The sequence below is a fragment of the Thunnus albacares genome, chromosome 22 (assembly GCF_914725855.1).
Source record: "Thunnus albacares chromosome 22, fThuAlb1.1, whole genome shotgun sequence".
Classification (NCBI taxonomy): Eukaryota; Metazoa; Chordata; class Actinopteri; order Scombriformes; family Scombridae; genus Thunnus; species Thunnus albacares.
This window is the reverse complement of record NC_058127.1, coordinates 19,086,672-19,106,242: the sequence shown is the minus strand read 5'-3', so window position 1 is coordinate 19,106,242 and position 19,571 is coordinate 19,086,672. Positions and strand designations below refer to the sequence as shown.

Sequence of the window (19,571 nt, the reverse complement as noted above, 5' to 3'; positions counted from 1 at the left end):
CCAAAGATACAACCATCCAGTATACAGACGTTGATACTGTTCCAGTAAGCAAGCCAACAGCAATCATAATAGAATGATATAATGACTTAAAATCACAAAAACAACCATGAACGGTATAGTAAAGAAAAGAGTAATAATATTTATTTGCTTTTTGACAACACTACAAACAGAAAGATGGACTGATGGACTGAAACAACAGGGCATATTTAAAAAAAAATAAAAAAATCTCTCTATTGAAAAGTCTAACATGTATGACAAGAGAATAAGAGGAGAAAATTTCAGAAAAACACAAAAAAGATGATCAAATAAGAAAATGAACAGTCTATGAAATCTTGTTCCTGGAGAAACCAAAACACTCGCTCGGAGCAGAATTTTAACCAAACAAACCCAGAGAGGAGTAAAACCTCCTGTCTCTCTGTGACAGCTCTCAGAGGTCTCTGAAGAACAAGGAGAAGGGGAAGATATGGCTGCAAAGAGAAAGACAGGTTCTAGTGAACAAACTGCACACTTGGTTAATGCTACTGTATGTCCATATGGCTGCTCTTTACTACCTTAGAAAGACAACATTTGTAAGATTGTTTGGCACGTTCTTTCAAAGTGGAGTTACTTTTGATGTGCCTGGGGACATCTGGCGTCTAAGCTTGTCTCAACAGACATTGCACGGGGATATTGTGATTTCTACTCATCAAAGTTGGATTTCCCCCAATCCATTTTAATCTTTGACAACTTTTTTTCTTGCAGATCTGCAGCACTAATCAGCTTTTGTTGCTCCTGTGTAAAAGTCAATCAAATATTCTGTAATATCAATCATCTCCACAGGTCTGACTCATATCCTTGCAGATTTCCTGATCTGCTGTTATGTTAACTGTCAGTTTTGGCCCGTAGCATGCGATAGACAAACTATTTAAACATTCAGTATTTGCTGGCTACTCTAGTGGAAGTTCTCTAGTGTAGCTGCTCACTGACCACTGTGCTGTTATACCAACCTGGCCAGTCGAGTCAGAATTCCTGGCCTCCCAGGTGACCTGGGGACAGAGTCTACATTTTCTCCCTCTTCATCGCCCTCCTCCTCTTCCTCCTCCTCCTCCTCCTCCTCCTCCATGTCCTCTGTTGTCCCAGGAGGCACTTCTCCTGAACTTCCCCTGAACGTGTTGACACCTGATTCTTCTTGGGGTTCAGCAAACCCTTTGGTCCCTTTCTGTAGAAGAGGATTGAGAAATTGAAATAATAGTGAAACTGAGAGGAACTTTTTACAGAAATGCAAATTTAATTTGAGTTTTTGCTAACAACCCTGCATCCAAACAGCAATTGTCCAATAGCTTAGCAACCATAGCTAACTGGATACCCCATCTTGACGCGGTGTGTATGGGACTGTAGTAAGAGCGATACTCTGTATATACAGGAGAGATTGGGCAGTCATGTCTTTTTTACTGTCTTTCCAAAATCAAAAATTCAAGAGCAGAATAAAAAATGTTTATCTGCTGTATTGTAAGCCACTAATGTTAGCAAGTCAGGCTAACTAGCTTACCACCTATAGTAGTAGCTAGCAATTACTTCCAAGGTGAAGAATTAGCATATCATTAGCTAACTATGTTATTATTTTACAGATTAGCCCTGTTCATAATTTACCAATCCTCTGCGTGGTAACTAGTGTAGCAACAGTCCCGAATGCTGTATCGGAGTTTGAGGTAATGTTACAAGGCACCGAGTTAGCATGACATAATGTATATCAAATGTTATATTTAAGGCCGTTTTGCAGGATTCTCAAAGTCACATGAGTCAGCGAAAAACATTAAAACTCAACTGGAGAGAGTAAATGTTAGTTAGCTACGTGGGTAGCTACAGCTAATTAGATGTGCTGACAAATGTCGTCATTTAGTCGGTAAAATCAACGGTCGCTAACAAAAAATCAGAAGCCTGCTTTTGTCTACTTCTGTCTGAAATTGAGAGCCCATTGCTTAAAAAACCCACACATTTTGAGAGGTAAATCTGCTGTCTTTATTACCGTGAATTAAACTGAATGAGCTTGAATTTAAATGTACAGTATATTTGAAAACCCAATATTTTCCCAAGTCTGTTTACTATTCTTCTGTTTTTTTGTGCAATAATCACATACCCTGAAAGATTAAGATTTCTTTATTGTCATTTCTTAGCACTCACATACATTGAAACAAAATTTGTCCCCTGCATTTGACCCATCCTTTATACTAGGAGCAGCTGCGGTGCAGTGCCTTGGGACCAACTCAAGTTCTTTTCCCATGCCTTGGTCAGGGGCATTGACAGGAGTAACCCCAACATACATGTCAAACATACATATCTTTGATGGTGGGAGGAAACCAATGCAGACACGGGGAGGACATGCAAACTCCACACAGAAAGGATCTGGGATGGCTGGGGTTTCAACCCAGGACCTTCTTGCTGTGAGGCTCACCACTGAACCACCTTGAGATCACCACAGTGTTCAAACCTAATCCTTTTTAAAGCTTTGTAGCCTTGTTAATGGCACTTCCCTCTCAGTAAAGAAAATAAATAACTCGCTGGGCTGACATAATTAGTTTAAATCATTTTTTCCACTTGAAACAAATGTGTGTGTGTGTGTGTGTGTGTGTGTGTGTGTGTGTGTGTGTGTGTGTGTGTATGGGGTGGGGGGGGGTGGGGGTGGGGGTGGGGGCACAGCTAGAGAAGGGAAGATAGAAAAAAAGTCAAAGTGGACAAGTATATAAAAAAAGAACAGGGTCAGATGACATGAAAGGCCATGGACAAGAAGAGCACTGGGTGGAGGGTAATTTTGGGACTTTGTTGCTAATCAAACTGAAGCACATCACCAGAAACACACACTCTTCTACATACACACAATTGCACTGAAACACGTACACTCTCTGTCTGATGTAATGCTATTATTAACCTTAATCACACTTGTTATCCTACCTGTCTGCACTAATGTTAGCCTGGGGCTGCAATAAAGACAGAGATGCTACGAGTGTGTGTTTATATATGTGGTAGAGAGGAAACAAGAGAGTGTTGTAAGATGGAAACTAAAAGATGAATTGTCAAGTCATTCTAAACAACGATGGGAAAATGAAATCACCTGTCTTTTTTTATTTGACATTTAAGAGTGTGACAAATCAGTTCACCAGTTAAATGTGATGAGTAAAAGATTGAACTTGATGAATGAATAAAAAAAAGAATCACCTTGTCAGTATGTCCTGGATGTTCCTTGACTTTTCCCTCTGCATGTGGATTGTCCATGTGAGCCCTGTTGTTAGAGAGAAAAATTTCTTTTGAAAGCAGTGATTGTCACATAAAACTCAAAAGCTCTATACAAGTTAATATTCAAGCAACTTTCCTTTTTACTTTAAAATAAAGTTTTGTTACAGATTTCATAGTTATGTAGTGATCATCAGAATCAGAATATACCACATGTAGTCCTATTTATCTGGATTCTTAGACTAATTTGAGACTTAATATGTAAAAATTACATGAAATGAACAAGGCTGCTCTGTTGTAAATGAAAACTTGATTTTTATTGGTAAAGAATGAAGAAAGACAATCCAAATCTTTGCAATTAGGTTTTCTTTCTAAATTTTGCTCCATTTCATTTATACAATTTATTCAACTTGTATGTCAAACCAATACTATAAAACAAATCTAGCTACTGTCAGTAAGAGTGTAACCAATTTGGGTACGGCATTATAAAATTAGATATGCACCATCTCAGATATTCAAAAGCGTTGACAGACCGAAGGCATTCAATAGACCTACAGTAGCTTAGCTTAAATATCACTGAATTCATTTACTGAAACAAATACACACCAATGTAGCATCGACAAAGACACTGATGTTGCAGTCACTATATAAAAATACACATAATATCCCTTACCTTATAAAAAGTATATGAGGCAATGACAATTTCAATTCTTTTGCCAAAGTCTGAGTCAAATACACCACAAAACGTGCGACAAGCGTCATGGCTGCAGATAAGTATGAGACAAGGGTCTGCATTAAAGGAGCCCTGCCTTAAAGGGGCCATATTATGAAAAACTTTTTCAGTGCTTGTGTATATGTATTTGGGTCTCTGATGTGGCTACTAACATTCAAAATGTAAAATAAGATCACCCAGTCAGTTTAGTGTGGGCTGGCCTGCTCTGTTTCAACAGCCATTCTGATTTGATGCCCCTTCTTATGTCACATGGGGGCGAAGCTAGGCTAAACTAAGCTAAGGGTGAAAAATTTGCACATTGCGGGGCTGGACCAGGGGACAGAGCCGCTGCTTGCCGACAGACGGGGAGGCCGGGAAGCAGAGTCCTGCGGTGCTGCTGCTGTTGTCTCGTCCTCTGGAGGAATAAACACCAGATTCTGCTCTGATCCAGAGCAGTTTAATGGCGGGAGGAGTTTTTTAAAAAAAAAAACTTTTGGGATTAAGTGGATTTATCTTCTCAACCTAGCCAGAGCTAACACCGGAGTTACACACCACCTCAGCTGCTGTCATCAGTAATAAACATCTTAAATGCCGGTGAGTTTATATAATTTATATAATTTTAAGTTACACAGTATATAGATATCTATATGTATAAACAATAACGTTGCTGCTTTAATTACGCCTTAGGTGACATTATTTTGAATGTGGATGGAGCAGCTACAATGTTAGCATAGCTCTGATCAATCTGAACTCCATTCAGAAAACAAGTATTTTAAAAGTTGTTTGCTTGTCATCTTGCAATTTGTCCTGAATTCAAGCTTTTTACAAATCGACATCACAATGTAGTTATTTCAGCATCCTTTTGATCTGTTTATTGCAATTAAAATCACAGCAAAATCTAAGTTTATTTACACTCAAACTGGACGTTCTGAACAGGGCTGTTTATACAGGATGAGAAGGCAGCTATGGTGCTTGATCCTTGTTGTATTTTGACCAAACCATGTCAGATACATTTTATTAAGACCCCAGGGAACTGTGTTAACTTGTGGAAAAGGGGCATAATATGGCCCCTTTAAAGTAGAAAACATAGGAGGTGAAAGAGAAAGTGGACCAAGAGAGGAGCAGCATTTCTCATCTGGAGAACAAGCCCAAAAAGGTGTCTTTCCTGATGCGGAAGGAGAAAGAGAAGAAAAAGAAGATGGGGTCCACTTATGACCAGAACTCCAACACATTCTTCTAATCATCAAACAAAGGACCTGAGCATACAGTTTGAGTTTACCATCATTAAAATATGCCAGACGTATATTTAAAATAATATTCTGCCTTTACATTTTGTCATTAACTGCACTACAGTCAATGACATTAAAGATGTATGGAAACAAAGAAAGTGCTGATGAGCAGAAAGTTGTCTATTTTTGTTAGTTCAACGTCCACACTTGTTCTTTGAAACTCAACTCAAACCCTAGAAACTTTTCTGTTCCCATTTTTCCAGCAGGTTTAACACAAAAACAAACCAGCTGTCTCTCCAGGGCATCATGTAGACACTAATACACAGTCACACACACACACACACACAGATGAATGCCATCAATGATTCAGCAGTCTGTGGGAAGCTTCTAAGATTAGAAAGGACACTGCTGTCAGTGTGCACTGTATGCTTGATATATTTTTAAAAACACGTACAGTTAATTGTTTTTCTACAGCATGTGTATTCTTGTGTTTATGTGCGGTACCTTTATTAAGTATGAGTAAGTGTGATGGTCAGTGTGGTGAATGTAATGCAATGAGAGTTGCTCAATGAAACTTGTTTTCCTGTGAACTGATAATGATGCTTGAGGCCCTGCTGTTTGCAGGATGTTTACACAGTTTGTGCATCTGAGTGTGTTCCTCACGTTGAAACAACAGAGACAATTCTGTTTATATAAGTTAAATACAAGCTAATTGGAGGACAAAACCTTGTTTGTGTGTGTGTGGGGGTGCATTTTAAATAATCATTTAAGCCCCACTGATCTGACTGTCAGAGTGATTGAGGTGGCGCCCGTTCGCCTCTTGTCTGTTTCATAACTGCGAGACTCACTGGAGCGTATGAGTGTGTGTGTTCTTGTAAGACAAGATGTTGTCAGGATGGATGTCTATGAATGGGAAAACTTATCTTCACCTCTACAATACGTGCATACAAGTGTGTGCAAACGTGAGTGATCCTAGCGTGAACAAGTGATGCTTTTAATAGCAATAAAGACCATAAGGAATGAAGCTTTACAAATCAATTCAACCATCCTTAACTTTGTCAGTATAAACATGGTTGTTACTGCTCATTGTTTCAAAAAAAAAAAAACTGACAATAATGCCTGTTTCACAGTCTTTTCATTAAGGCGGTGATGATACAAAGACACAGTTTTTTGTCATTCTTATATCACACATAGCTGAGAGAGAGGGGCTTTTTGTGTCCTCCTCTTTCCTTACCTTCAGCCTGTCCAGTTAGCAACCTCACACTTTTGTTGAATGTTGCATTTTTAGAGTACAAAGTAAGCAATATGGATAAAATGCTAAATAGTGTAATATGGTATCGTAATATTGATATATAGCATGCTATTGTACATTTTCTGGAAAAGTCGATGTAAAACTGATAAAATAACAAGATGAAAACATCTGTTTTTGAAGTTTTAATTTTTAAGAAAAATCACACAAAAATGTAAAATTGTCATGAAGCAGTCCTGCTCAGTGATTTGCAACTGTGCCCACAATGACCTAATAGACACAGAGATATTCAAATGATAGCTACAAGAGTATAAACAGGCAAAATCTCTGACAGTAGACAAATTTATATCACCCAACCCCAGATGAGAGAATAAGAATAACTCAGTTTAACTCATAACTGATTCAACTACCATAAGCATTGTGTTTTGATAACATATTTATGGATAGCCACCATATAGACAGACACACACTTGAAAACACAGACACAAACTAGGAGCCAGTGTGTTTTTGTATTAGCACAGGATGGATGTTTTGGAGCAAACGTGATGGTATTGTCACCCTGTAGCCCTGAAACTTTAATAAGGTTTTTGTTGAAATATATATAAACTTCTTAACTTACTTACTAACATTTAGTCCAGTTTCATGGAACATTGTAAGAACCACAAATTTGTGTTTACTTTCAGTCAAATGTGATAAACACAGACTAAATGTAGCTGAAGGCCACAGTAATACAGCAGACACTCACCCAAAAGTGGAACCCTTGCTCCCAGCCTCCATGTCCTTCATTAAGTCCTTTATTATGGCGTCCTCTAGTGGTGAATCTCTCCTACAGCGCTTTGACTGTGGCTGAGAAACAGATGGGACATGCTGCACTTCCTCTCTCTCCTAAAAAACATAAACTATGGTCATTATTTTGTGCTTCAACATGCATTCATACATAGGGGACATATACAGTACAGTGTATACAAGCTGTGGCTAAATATTAGGCACATCATACAATATGATGTACGAAACAATTTGATATGACAACATAAACTATCCTGCCTGTATTCTCACTTAGTTTAATATGTATGCGTTATAATAGAAGATCAACTCACTGGGCTCAACTGATTCTCTGCTTGCTTTCCTGGAACAAGATAAATAAATCCACGTGAGACATCATCATGCCTGAACAGTATCTTATGTGAAGGGTCCTTTATGGCTGACCAGCACATCAGGCCTATGGAGCCTAAACTGCCCCAATACATAGCTTGATCTGTGTTCATAGAACTAACATGTTGATCTGTGACCTTCAATGAGACAGTATGTGTCAGTGTTCACAATTTCCTGTGACCACAACTTCATCTAAACATGTTTTCTTTTAGTGATTTGAGACAATAATCCATGCTTTTATCTCCTCTCACCTGTATTTTGGAGTCAGTCAGACCACCCTGTTGCACCTTCAACTGGTGCAAAATGCAGCCGCACGTCCGCTGACTAAATCTAAAAAATTGTGCCGTATTACTCTGATGTTAATGTCACTGCACTGGTTACCAGTGAAATTAGGACTTGATTTTAAAATTTTACTGTTTGTTCTTAAAGCTGTAAACGGGCTAGCTCCAACATATATCAGAGCTCCTCCCAGAGCTCTGAGGTCATCTGATAAGATGCTACTTTCCATCCCAAACAGTCGTTTGAGGTGTAAAGGTGACCATGCTTTTTCTGTGGCAGAGCCCAAGTTGTGGAATAGCCTCCTTCTCCATGTTCGATCAGCTCCCACCATCAAATGTTTTAAATCAAGGCTAAATACCAACTTGTATTCTTCAGCTTTCTAGGTGTGTTTATGTGTTTTTGTCATTGTCTGTGTGTCATTGGTAACTGCTCTTTACATTTTATTTTCTCTTTGTGTAAAGCACTTAGGTCAACTGCTGGTTGTTTTTAAACTGTGCCATATAAACTGACTTGACTTAAACAAGCACATTGAGTGAATAATGAACGGGTGCTGTACTGAGTGTACTGTGCTGTGTTAGCACATGTGCACTCATCCTCACCATCCTGCATGTTTTTCTCCAGGTAGAGGAGAAGAATAAACGGGTAGGCTCTCTGCTTCCCCTCACTGTGTTTGCACATCACCATAGACATTCCCTCCCACCGCTTCTTATCTGGTAGCCACAGTTAACAAAAAACAGTGACTACAGTGTACTAGTAGTCTAGTACATTTGAAAGTAGGTTATCAGTAGCTGTATTACTTGAGCGGTATTTAGTATTATAGTGATTCTAAGATGCTGTATAGAGGCGTTACGTCCATCTGGATGACTTAGTGGACAGGAGACAAAGGTGAGATGTGTAAGTACTGTTGTGTAAGGCTGGAAGTGTGATGAAGGGAATATATGAAGGATATGAAAAAGGAATGATGGGATAGCTGGATGGACAGACATGTGGATGAATAAACTGATGCAGTTCGAGTGAAGGATACATGGGAAGACATTGAAGTTGGTGCTAGAGAAGGGCTGGAGACTGTCCAGGTTGCCCAGAACAGTTCTGATAATTTCCTGAAAACAGAATAAGAGAAAGAAAGAATGAATAAATTCACTGTGAAAACAGATAATTAATTTCATAAAGAACAGATCGAATCATTTAGTCAACACAACAAACGTGAATACTGACAGACTGACTAGGACGGCAAGCAGGATCTATAATTACCTCCAGTTCTTGGTCGAACCTGTGTCTTTCTATCACCTCCTCTCCACTGGTGAAATATGTTAAATGCATTACAATATGTTCACAACACACTAGTATTGTTATTCAGTTGTAGCAGATCCAATTTTGGTAGCTTGTTTCAAATATAAAGCTGATTAAAATCAGTCAAAATCCTTGTCTGATGCAGCATTAAAAGGTTTTTGAGCTTGAAGACATTTGAGCTCAAAAATCAAACGGTAAGGAAAAGATAACACTGCTTATGCTGCTGAGTCTCCAGTGTCAAAAACATCTGGTATAGTTTAGATAAAAGTGTCTTCTTTAGTCATGAGGGTTTTCCAGGATGTGTTAGAACCTTTACTCTAAGATGTTGTCATTGAATAAAAGCTGTCAGATCCTGTGGGGGTTGGAATCCTTTTTTCTTTCTCAAGAAACGTTATCGAGTCAAGAAAAACTCACATCAGAACATGTAACAGTAGCCATTTTAGAGAACAGTATTGAACGAATAGTTGAAAAGAAGGAAGAGATCAATGTTTCCTCTCTTGCCTGAAGCCCAGATGTATCCCCAACTGCTTTTGCAATTGAGGAGCGTTTTGCAATGGTTTAAAGGACTGAATCTGGAGGAGAGAAGGGGAAAGGAAGAATGGCCTGTATTTGCTTGACTTACTGATTTTGAGATTGCATGCAGTTTCGCTCTACTCTGAAGAAAATATGTGAAGAATGGCAGAAAGAGACTTACTCTTATGCCTGTAGTTGCTATCTTGGTCTCAAAATCATTTGTATTTCATCCTAAGCTTGCGATGCATGCTCATATATGGAAGGACATCACCAAGACATGCAACTAGAGCACTTTACACCCCACTACTTCCACTGAATCCCATCTCAAACTTGGGTTTTAAAATAGGATTTAGTTGAAGTAGCAGGTCACTGTCTTCATGGTTTCTGCTCCCCTTTAGACTCAGCCTTGAGTTAAACCTGACTGTGCTCTCTTAGGAACCTTGCTCTAACCAAAGGGAAAACAACTGGAGCAAAAAGTAGACATTAGATAAACAGGGGGGGCTGTGGGGTAAGATGTAAGCTTTTTCTGTCTTGCCTGTAGCTGCTGCCTCCTCTGATCTTGAACTTGTAGATGTAACTACCTGCTTTGAAGAATCGAGTTTCAGGGAGAGGGAAGAGGAAGGCCTGTAGTGACATGGCTGACCTACAGTGGTCATAAAATAAACAGATTAACGAATGAATGAACTGATGAGGTGGTTGGTTCAATGAACAAGCATAATACATGAATTGTTTAGCTAGCTAGCTAGCTATCATGAACAACATTTCAGATGCAACCTAACCTCTGCCTTTACTCCTGTAATAAGTTTCAATATATACTATATTATACTATACTATACATATATATACTATACTATATAATAATATAACCTAGGCAACTACTGTCTCTCTTTCGCTCCCTCCCTCAAAAGTACCGTAATGTCTAGAGAAAATATGGAGCATGAAATTGCTCGGTCGTCCAGTAAACTAACTTCACCCTCCACCAAGACGTCAACAGTTAAAACCGCACCTATCAATCAAACGCTTGACCCGATCCTGATTTGCAGGATAGGGCGAATTCCCGCCTTCCGCTTCTTTCATTGGCTATATCGTCTTCCAATCAGCTGCGTCAGAGCAGGAGTCACTATGGTGACGGCGAAAACCGCCCAAACCAGTCACATGACTGTCAGCTGACCACGTGTGGCAGAAATGAGTAGCTGTAAACATTCCTGTAAGTTTAAGTATTCAGCTGAAAGGACCCAAAAGGTGAGATGAAAACAATTTAATATCTTTTACTGGCGACATAATGCTGTGAAGTTCCAACGTATTATACTATCATTGTAATGTACAAGCTGTCACATACCAATTAAAGTAACATCTTTGTAACAATGTTTGTACTTCATTGTGACGTACAGCTTTTTAACACTGTACTGCAGACCACAGGCGGGGTACAAAGACAAATAAGTGCCTTTCAGTCCAGATGTCGTCCTCCTCTACGAGCCCTTCTGTCCTCCTAAATACGGGGGTTCAGATGCCTCTCCTGGGTTTGGGGACCTACAAACTGCGCGGTGCTGAGGATGTGTACAGAGCTGTGGATGCTTCCCTGGCTTGTGGTTATCGGGCCTTTGACAGCGCAGCCGTCTATCAGAATGAGGCTGACTTGGGCCGAGCCCTGAGGGAGCTGCTGCCCAAACATGGCCTGACCAGAGAGGATGTATTCATAACCAGGTATGTTTGATGTGTAAATGCTTTTCAAAAGAGCACGGCAGTAAAAAAAAAAAAAAAAAAGCAGTAGTCTTGGGGATATCATGGTACATAAGACTACATAAGAGCACCAGCATTTTTACAAACAAGATAAACAAATTGCTGCAATATTTGTATTGTGACATGAAGCTAAATATACTCATTTGCTATACATTAAAATCCTTAAAGTGTTTTCTTTGTCTAACTGTTCTCGCTGATTTAAACGAACAAAGCATGCCTCTGTCCGCTTGGATGTCACACCGTCATCACAAGACCATTCCTCTCTCTCTTCCTCCCTGCAGTAAGCTGGGCCCCAAAGATCAGGGTGAGAAGGCCATGGAGGGAGCCCTTCACAGCCTGTCTCAGCTGGACTTGGGCTACATCGACCTCTACCTGATCCACTGGCCTGGCACACAGGGACTGGTGGTGGGTGACCAACGCAACCCAGGTCAGGAGTTATGATCAAGTCGATTAAGCTTTTTAACTCTTGTTACTTTGCACTTTAAAATAAAGGTGTGAACTACATTTAACTTTTGAGAACTGAAGAAAGTAGAACTCTGTGCTTTGGGCTGGTATATCGAGTCTCACATTCTGCCTCCTTGATGTAGTTGTACTTGAGTAGCACTGATGATGAGGTCCTAATTAATATTTAATCCCAGGCAACCGAGCCAAGAGCTGGGCCACACTGGAGGAGCTGCATGCCCAGGGGAAGCTGAAGGCCATCGGGGTGTCCAACTACACACCGGCACACATGAGGGAATTGATGCAGAGTTGTAAAATTCCTCCTGCGTTGCTACAGGTATAACGCGCCAGAGCGAGAGTAGGATAGATAACGTGAAATACAAAATTGTACACAAACACACACACAAAAACATCTTTCCTTCAGGTGGAGTTCCACCCACGGCTGTGCCAGACGGAGCTGAGGAGTGTGTGTGAGGAGTATGGAGTGTGTTTCCAAGCCTACTCCTCATTGGGGAAAGGAGAGCTGGTCACTGACCCTGTGGTCATGGAGGTGGCAAAGAACTGTGAACGCACACCTGCACAGGTAAACACACACCCCCAGCAATTTTGATTTATGTCTTTTTAGGGGCCCACAAACAAAACACAGTTCAAGTTTTTTGTTCCCCCACCAGGTCCTGTTGCGCTGGGCGGTGCAGCAGGGCGTCCCAGTGCTCCCCAAGTCATCGCATCCAGACAGAATAAAGGACAACGCCAGGGTTTTTGACTTTACACTGAGTGACACAGACATGAAAAAACTGTCAGCTTTGGACTGTGGACACAGGTACTGCTGGGATCCCTCAGAGGTGGCCTGATACGCCACCAGTGGGACACACATTGACTTCAATGCTGCCTTTTCACTGCTCTTCTTCAGTTTTAGCTGTGATGAAGTGGTGGGAAACTGAGCTAATGTTTTGAGGACTTATATTAATTATATTAATATTCTGATAAAACTGACTGCTGAAGTAACATTTTAGACAGTATTGGCCATAAGTTGATATCTTAACTATGACTGATGTGCCATGACAAACTGGCAACCTTTCCACACAGTACTCATATGTTTGGGACCTCATGACTGAATAAAATCCTGTTGTTTACAAATCTATCCCAAGTGTCACCAGTTTGAGACTTTTCCTTATAAATATGTTGCTTCATAATGTTCTTTCACCATGGTAATAATAGGGCCTTTATGTTCTAGTCTTGCCATTCGAATTGTATTTATAACCTCAAATTTACAATGAAAAACTTAATGACATTTTTCAAAGCGTCCTCTGTATTTGAATATCTTAAAGAATGACACTCACTTTAAAACCACTCTTAAAATTATTTATTCAGGACAGCATATACCAGAAGTTTCACAGCTGTAGAGAAAATACATTTACAAAAGTCATTAAAAATGAAAAAAAAAAAGGAAATATTAAAATTCAATTTTCTCCACACACACTTCTCCAGATTCAAGTAATACCAAGGATGGTTGCAAAACTACAGATGCCCAGGCAGTTTTTTCCTCTGGGATGTGTTCACTGCCACAAATGCCTAAAAGTCAAAACCATTAATGGTTTCATGACTTCTTTTCTAGTCACTATCTCTTGTTTGTGGTAACATTTTTCTTACAGTTGTGACAGCAAATGCACCTCCATGCTATTGCGCTTCTTCTTGAGCGTAATATGTGACAGCGAGCGGTAAAGTTTAAGGCGGTAATGCTGGCTATGTGGTGTTACATCACAGGTTACGGCATGTTCAGAACATGTTCAAGGCAGTTCATGACAATATTAAATTCCAGCTGATTTTTTTTTTTATTTTCCAGAGAGTAAAGCATTCATATCTGGCCACAGGCTCTCAACACCACAGACTTATTCTTTGCCAGCTGTACTCTTTGGGTCAAAGTACAGATACAGGAGTGACATTAAAATGTAAAACACAATTGTACAATTACAATTACTTAAAACACTTATTCTTGGCCTCCCTGTTAAAATCTGATTTCATAAAACTGTGGAGTCACTCCTTTTTGCTGGACACTTTACACTTATTAATTTAAAGGGTTACCAAAAATCTTTCAGCCAACTCATCTTACACAGTCAGGTTCATGCATATGTTACCAAACACATGGCAGACGTGGTTGAATCTAAGAAAAAGGTGGTGCCGTTCAGATTGTCTAGAATTCTCTCTTTCTGATTTGAAAAGCTGTGAAAGAAAAGATGGAATGAACTTGTAGTTCAAAGACAGTACAAATGCAGCCCATCAGCCTGCGCCTCACAACTCAACCCAACAAGTCGAGAGGAAGAGAATAAGACACGAGAAGAACAAATCTATTACCATTTCCAATAATCACATATTGATAAACAAGTCACATATAGCCCAATCATATTTACCAAGCTGTGTAGACGTGCTGATCTTAGTTTATAAAAGTGAATATGAATTTTGAGCAGTCGCCCCCCCCTGTGCAGTCAGTGCTAATAATCCCCCAAAAGCATGAATATAATGCGTAAATTGCAAATCTAGTAATAGATCAGCACGTCTAGATCAAAGGCTCGACAGAATAAGATTTAGTCACACCCCACTGTACTGTAGATGAGCCCACATTTAAACAAATTCACATCCCACCAGGACTGGAAACAAGCTCAAAAAGTAGTTTGCACCTGTGTTTAAATGTGACAAGTCTCTACATAAACCTTCTAAATGCACTGAGTGCTGAGTAAACGGGGCCTACGGCTAGTGTGTTGACTCCTTGTACAGCAGTTAATTCATCCCCACCAACGTCTTTAAATATGCACATAACATTTATCACAACAGCCATGGATTGTACACTGCCTATTGCTAGGTTGGCCACGCGTATAAAACAGCATGGTAACCCTGTAAAATAGGAACTTGTAAAATAAAAATTCTGGCCGAAAAACCACATTGCTTATAATCCCAACCCCTGTCATCTGATACAATATTAACAAAATATTTACACATAAAAATTCCAAAGTCTGTTTTATTTATTCTTTTTTTTTTTTTTGCTCATCCAAGGCTTTAAAAAGATAGATTCATATTGGTTTGTGCTTTTTATATGTATGTTTAATGTTAATTTTCTTCAGATATAATCTAAACCTGACATTTTACAAAAGATATTATTATTTCTGCATTATCAGAGATTGTCCTTGTACAAGATTGTTCTTTCTTTTGATAAATTTGAGATATAAAGCTGTTAATGATAGTCGAGTACAGTTGTTTGAGTGGTAGTGGATTGCGTGTGCCAGAACGGAAGCTGGATAAAGGCCCCATTTGAATACTTAAAGGACCACTGTGTAGGATTTCGTGGCGTCTAGTGGTGATGTTGCAGATTGCAACAAACTTAATAACCCTCCCACTTCCAAGTGCGTGGGGCAACCTTAGGTGGCCACAAAACTCAGGAAAAACACGAAAGGTCCTCCTCTAGAGCCAGTGTTTGGTATGTCCGTTCTGGGCTATTGTAGTAACATGGCAATGCAACATGGCGGGCTCTGTGGAAGAGGACCTGCTCCTTATGTAGATATAAAGGGCTCATTATAAGTTAACGAGAACACGACGATTCTCATTTTCAGATGATTATACATACTTATGAATATTCTGCCGAGTCCGTCCCGTTAGATGCCACTAAATTCTACACATTGCACCTTTAATAAAAAAAAAAACCTTCCTTTGCACATGTGTAGCTCTCCTCTGTGTGACTACTTTGGCACACACACACACAGTTACAGTGATCTCCACAAGCTTGTGCAAGGAAAGCACAAACATTTGGAGCGAACCAAGCATTAGAAACACATGAGCATCGGTGATTTTCCTCAAGAAAATGAGGAGGGAAGGAATTTCTAAAAGCGTTCAAGGTGGCCTCCAACAGTCCGGAGTGTGATCTCAGCACATTAATCTCTCCATCTACAGTATATTGCATAGTGTTGATGTGAGAGACAGCTGAAATGGTAAGCATCTTTTAACTGAGTGTTCACCTCTAAAATCCCTTTCTATGTTATACTCTCATCTCCTTGCTCATCTTTTTTTTTTTTTTTGTTAATCCGTTTTATGGGGTTCAGATACTAACAGTCTGTCCTCATGCCTGTCTGTCTTTTACCATTTCACAGTGGGCTGCCCAACAATATTGTTAACATCACAACCATCACAAATACAAAAATTTATTAGAATGTAGCTTACCAATGACATATAAAAAATGAGCGGGACACATCGAGCTCAGTGTTAATTACTGTTTGTCCCACTTTGCCATCTTCTTTGTGATCTTTCTCTCTCTTTCTTTTTTTTTTTGATCACACCAACCTTCCTTCCTTCCGTCCCTACTCAGAGCAGGTCGATTTGTTCTCATCGGTTGTTCTCTTGGCTTTCCCCCATTCTTGTCATCTCATTTCCAACGATCTCTCAATCCTTCCAACCTTGTGTCGCTCTTTCCTCCTCTTTTCAGTGCCTACTCAGTGCGGTGAGTGTGGTTATCGTGGTGGTTGTTCTCTCCCTCCGTCTCTTGGTGACTGAATAGGTAGCTCCACCAGGTTTTAGAGTGGTGCATCTGTCTGGCTGAACCAGCGCTCTTCACCTTCCTCATCTCCTGTGGCACGATATAAAGTGAGGGACAAATTAAGAGGTCATATTCTAAAAATGTTACATGTTGTTTTATCATCCATGTTTGTTGGATCAAAGTATCATATAGCCTGATCCTGGCATGATCTGAAATTTTTTTATAGCCCAAACACATCCGTTATCAGTTCCCAAACCATGCCAAATACAACCACATAGCCCTTTATCTCTCTCTTGTTGTTTTTAATATCCATCCTCATTCTCACCCCTTTGTCTAACAGGCTGTCGAACTCGTCACTCATCCTCCGGAGCTGCCGGCCGTATTTCTTGGCTGCCCAGAGGGCAGGGGGAGCTGACTTGGACCGTCCCCGGAATGGAGCTCCCTCAGTTGGTGTACCAGCCTCATCTTCTCCTCTGGCCTGGAGCTCCTCGTCTCTGGAGACAGTGGAAGCGTGGGACTCCGAGTTCAGCCTGATTCGACCTGTCACTACGTGGGAGAGAAGAGGGTGAGAGGGGGTTTGTGATGTTTCACAGGAAAAGGAACAGATCAGGATAAGAGGCAATAAGGGAATCAAGTAGGAATAGAGGGATATTAATGAGTAATGACTGGAACAAAGTGTTCAAATAAAGGAAACTGTGGGGAAAAATACAAATAACACCCCTCTTTACTGCTTAAAGTAGAGCTAGTCTAAATGCAAAATCGATTAGCTAGCATTTAAACTGCGCAATCTCATTTTAATTGCTTGTTTTGGCTGACTGACACTCCAGAATATAAATTCAACACATTCAATTTTTTGCTATCTTAAACAAATGAAAGCAGCAAAATATTAACATTTGAAAGAAACAGATTGAAAGAATTGACTATGAAAATACTAGCCCATTTATATTGTGTAGATCACTGATTGATTAAATGACTTTTTCAGCTCTAGCTAGACTCAAAGTCTGCAAAATGAGGCCTAAGAGATGACGCCAAGAAGAGTCAGAACAATGAAAAAAACAGATGGAAAAGTTTGAGAAACTGATGAATAAGTGCTGAGTCAGTCTGAAACATTGACAAACTATTTTGAGAGTAGGATTCATTATGCAACAGCTGCAATTACATAAAATGAAACAGGAGAAGAAACTGATAATACTTTTTTTTCTAAATAAACTGAAATGAGATTCAAGCTATCATTAATGACCACCAGCATTCAGGAGTTAGTGTTTTTATATATGTAGCGCTGCCATGATACATTTCAGCATATATTGACAACACACACCAACCTAAGTGTTGGATAACTTGAGCATGCATTTGTGGTTAACAACTGGTCCAGAAACACAACAAACAATGATTTTTCTTTCTGAAAAAAGGCTGCTGAGGGACAGTACAAGTATTGTATGCAATAAACGTCAGCACACAACGTATTCTGTAAGCCCTGATTGTTTAAAATGCTATTTAAAGATGAACCCGCGCATGAATGCCCCCAGGAATAGACAAAAAGTGAACCAAGTACTAAAGTTATTGCTTTGATTAGATGTATTTTGAATCGCATCTGGACCAGACTGTGCATAAGGGTGCTCAAGGATATTTAGGCAGGTAAGATGTTTGGGTGTGGTTAAAACCAGCATTGCTGAGGCATGTTCTGTGCTGTTATTGCCGATTTGGAAACCCTCCCCTTCTTCTAATTCCAATTTCCCATAAACCTTTGATGTTACCTACCTCCCGATCTTAGTTCAGGTAGGGTGAGGGTGTTGCCTTGAGTAACCTGCTGCGCTTGCCCAGATGATGATTGGTTGTTATCTCCTTCGTCTACCTCCTCGGAGGGCTCTGAGTCGCTGTCGGAAATAGTGAAGTTTGCAGCCATCGTGACATCTGAAGAAGGAGGGATCAATAAAAATGAGGAATGTTATTTTTAGATGGAATAACAGCGATGCAAAACAAATTACTTTATGAACAGAGAGGGAAATATGTACACATACAGTAGAAACGCATACACAAATCAGCATTCAGTTGGTTACTATTAGTGTTGCCCAGCATTTGACCTGTCTGGCAAAACTAGAAAAACAGACACGTCGTCCAAACAAATGATGACCAAAACAACATTTGTTCCAATATATCTCTGTAATAAAGGAAATCCAGGTGCATGTAAGTGGTGATATAACAATTGTTCTAGCCTTTTACAGTCAAACACCACATTAGCTAATTATTCAAGAATCATAAAATGGCATCATCCATTGTATCCCTGATGCTGCTCCTATCTAACACACCCAGCAGGCTATCTATTTAGCTTTGCTGCCCTGATATTAGCCAGTCCAAAGGTATTCACTTTAACAACCGAGCAGATAACCGAGCTGTTTTGACAACACACACACACACACCCACATTTCATATCATAAACGACTTATAGTTAGACTGTTTAATAACCAGTCAGCACACACAGCTCTCTCTCCGGCCAACACTCTCACTCGCTTGTTTTGTTGTTGTTGACTGAAGAGGACAAAAGAAACTTCCTACAGGGCGGAAGCCGGAGCGAGGCTATTGTAGCTAACAACGAATGGAGAAAAAATGATTATGGTTAGGTTTCCTTACCCGAAATCTTTATAACGTGAGCCCGAAAAGTGCGAGCGTGTCTTTAGTTAGCCTCATACGGCCGCAGCTGTTGTTGTTGTTATCGGTGTCTTCTCTTTTTACTGTACAATACAGTTTAGCTCCGCGTTCACCCAATCGGCGCGCGTCACTCCACCGCCGCTGCGCGCTGACGTCACTGTTGCGAGCTAGGACTGGGCTGGGGCTTTGTTTGTCTCACCGGCTTACCGTAATGAACGTTATAGAGGCGCAGTTGGATTTTGGATGACCAGAAGTTAGACATCCCCTCCATGCATGTTACATGTTTTAAAGGTGCAATATGTACGAATTATATAAGAATTTTAGTTTAAAACATAAAAAAATAACAACAGAATGTGAAGAAACAATAAAATAAGATCTTCCCTGACTTTCTCCGTTGTCTATAACAACTTACAAACTGATTTTTGTGTAAAGGGGTCGGGACAGTTTTGCTGGGAAAACCCAAAGGATGTGATGTTTACGTGTGCTCCCAAGTGTCTTTCCTCTCTCCCAGTGCCAACAGGGTGCAAAACTAGCTAACGTTAGTTTAGAAATGGATTGGACTGCTAAAGTCGAACCTGAGCTGGCTTTCTTCTG

General features: G+C 40.0%; 3 protein-coding genes across 9 annotated transcripts; 1 reads left to right on the top strand and 2 right to left on the bottom strand.

Annotated features, from left to right (window-relative positions):
* Window positions 1-119: 119 nt before the first annotated feature.
* Window positions 120-10,723, bottom strand: LOC122973415 (membrane-anchored junction protein). Of its 5 annotated transcripts, none has more exons than XM_044340890.1 (10): window positions 10,638-10,723; window positions 10,167-10,274; window positions 9,080-9,125; window positions 8,853-8,928; window positions 8,428-8,538; window positions 7,495-7,523; window positions 7,143-7,282; window positions 3,193-3,259; window positions 987-1,198; window positions 120-467 (listed from the first exon to the last, which is right to left on the bottom strand). In XM_044340890.1, exons 1-10 carry the CDS (start codon window positions 10,706-10,708, stop codon window positions 428-430), a joined length of 900 nt encoding a protein of 299 aa, XP_044196825.1. In that variant the 5' UTR covers window positions 10,709-10,723; the 3' UTR covers window positions 120-427. The 5 variants fall into 5 exon arrangements, with proteins under 5 accessions (XP_044196825.1, XP_044196826.1, XP_044196827.1 ...); XM_044340891.1 differs by having other exon boundaries at window positions 3,193-3,256; XM_044340892.1 differs by lacking the exon at window positions 10,638-10,723 and adding an exon at window positions 10,543-10,627.
* Window positions 10,724-10,779: 56 nt separating this feature from the next.
* On the top strand, window positions 10,780-12,953 carry zgc:101765 (uncharacterized protein LOC450036 homolog). 2 transcript variants are annotated; one of them, XM_044340895.1, is made up of 6 exons: window positions 10,780-10,873; window positions 11,023-11,335; window positions 11,653-11,798; window positions 12,010-12,149; window positions 12,237-12,395; window positions 12,484-12,953. In XM_044340895.1, exons 2-6 carry the CDS (start codon window positions 11,088-11,090, stop codon window positions 12,661-12,663), a joined length of 873 nt encoding a protein of 290 aa, XP_044196830.1. In that variant the 5' UTR covers window positions 10,780-10,873; window positions 11,023-11,087; the 3' UTR covers window positions 12,664-12,953. The 2 variants fall into 2 exon arrangements, with proteins under 2 accessions (XP_044196830.1, XP_044196831.1); XM_044340896.1 differs by having other exon boundaries at window positions 10,782-10,873; window positions 11,044-11,335.
* Window positions 12,954-13,160: 207 nt separating this feature from the next.
* badb (BCL2 associated agonist of cell death b) lies at window positions 13,161-19,144 on the bottom strand. 2 transcript variants are annotated; one of them, XM_044340897.1, is made up of 4 exons: window positions 18,960-19,144; window positions 18,090-18,242; window positions 16,657-16,877; window positions 13,161-16,421 (listed from the first exon to the last, which is right to left on the bottom strand). In XM_044340897.1, exons 2-4 carry the CDS (start codon window positions 18,232-18,234, stop codon window positions 16,284-16,286), a joined length of 504 nt encoding a protein of 167 aa, XP_044196832.1. In that variant the 5' UTR covers window positions 18,235-18,242; window positions 18,960-19,144; the 3' UTR covers window positions 13,161-16,283. The 2 variants fall into 2 exon arrangements, with proteins under 2 accessions (XP_044196832.1, XP_044196833.1); XM_044340898.1 differs by lacking the exon at window positions 18,960-19,144 and adding an exon at window positions 18,809-18,847.
* Between the last annotated feature and the right edge of the window lie 427 nt (window positions 19,145-19,571).

What these genes read in the sequence shown, in the direction of transcription:
- LOC122973415 (XM_044340890.1), bottom strand. Translation starts at nt 10,708, where the DNA reads ATGAAAGAAGCGGAAGGCGGGAATTCGCCCTATCCTGCAAATCAGGAT. An exon ending in CAACTTCAATGTCTTCCCAT is followed by an intron (nt 8,539 to 8,852) that starts GTATCCTTCACT and finishes TGTGGCTACCAG; the next exon opens with ATAAGAAGCGGTGGGAGGGA. An exon ending in CAGAGAATCAGTTGAGCCCA is followed by an intron (nt 7,283 to 7,494) that starts GTGAGTTGATCT and finishes TATGTTTTTTAG; the next exon opens with GAGAGAGAGGAAGTGCAGCA.
- zgc:101765 (XM_044340895.1), top strand. Translation starts at nt 11,088, where the DNA reads ATGTCGTCCTCCTCTACGAGCCCTTCTGTCCTCCTAAATACGGGGGTT. An exon ending in GGGTGACCAACGCAACCCAG is followed by an intron (nt 11,799 to 12,009) that starts GTCAGGAGTTAT and finishes ATTTAATCCCAG; the next exon opens with GCAACCGAGCCAAGAGCTGG. An exon ending in TTCCTCCTGCGTTGCTACAG is followed by an intron (nt 12,150 to 12,236) that starts GTATAACGCGCC and finishes TCTTTCCTTCAG; the next exon opens with GTGGAGTTCCACCCACGGCT.
- badb (XM_044340897.1), bottom strand. Translation starts at nt 18,234, where the DNA reads ATGGCTGCAAACTTCACTATTTCCGACAGCGACTCAGAGCCCTCCGAG. An exon ending in ACCTGAACTAAGATCGGGAG is followed by an intron (nt 16,878 to 18,089) that starts GTAGGTAACATC and finishes TCTCCCACGTAG; the next exon opens with TGACAGGTCGAATCAGGCTG. An exon ending in ACAGCCTGTTAGACAAAGGG is followed by an intron (nt 16,422 to 16,656) that starts GTGAGAATGAGG and finishes ATCGTGCCACAG; the next exon opens with GAGATGAGGAAGGTGAAGAG.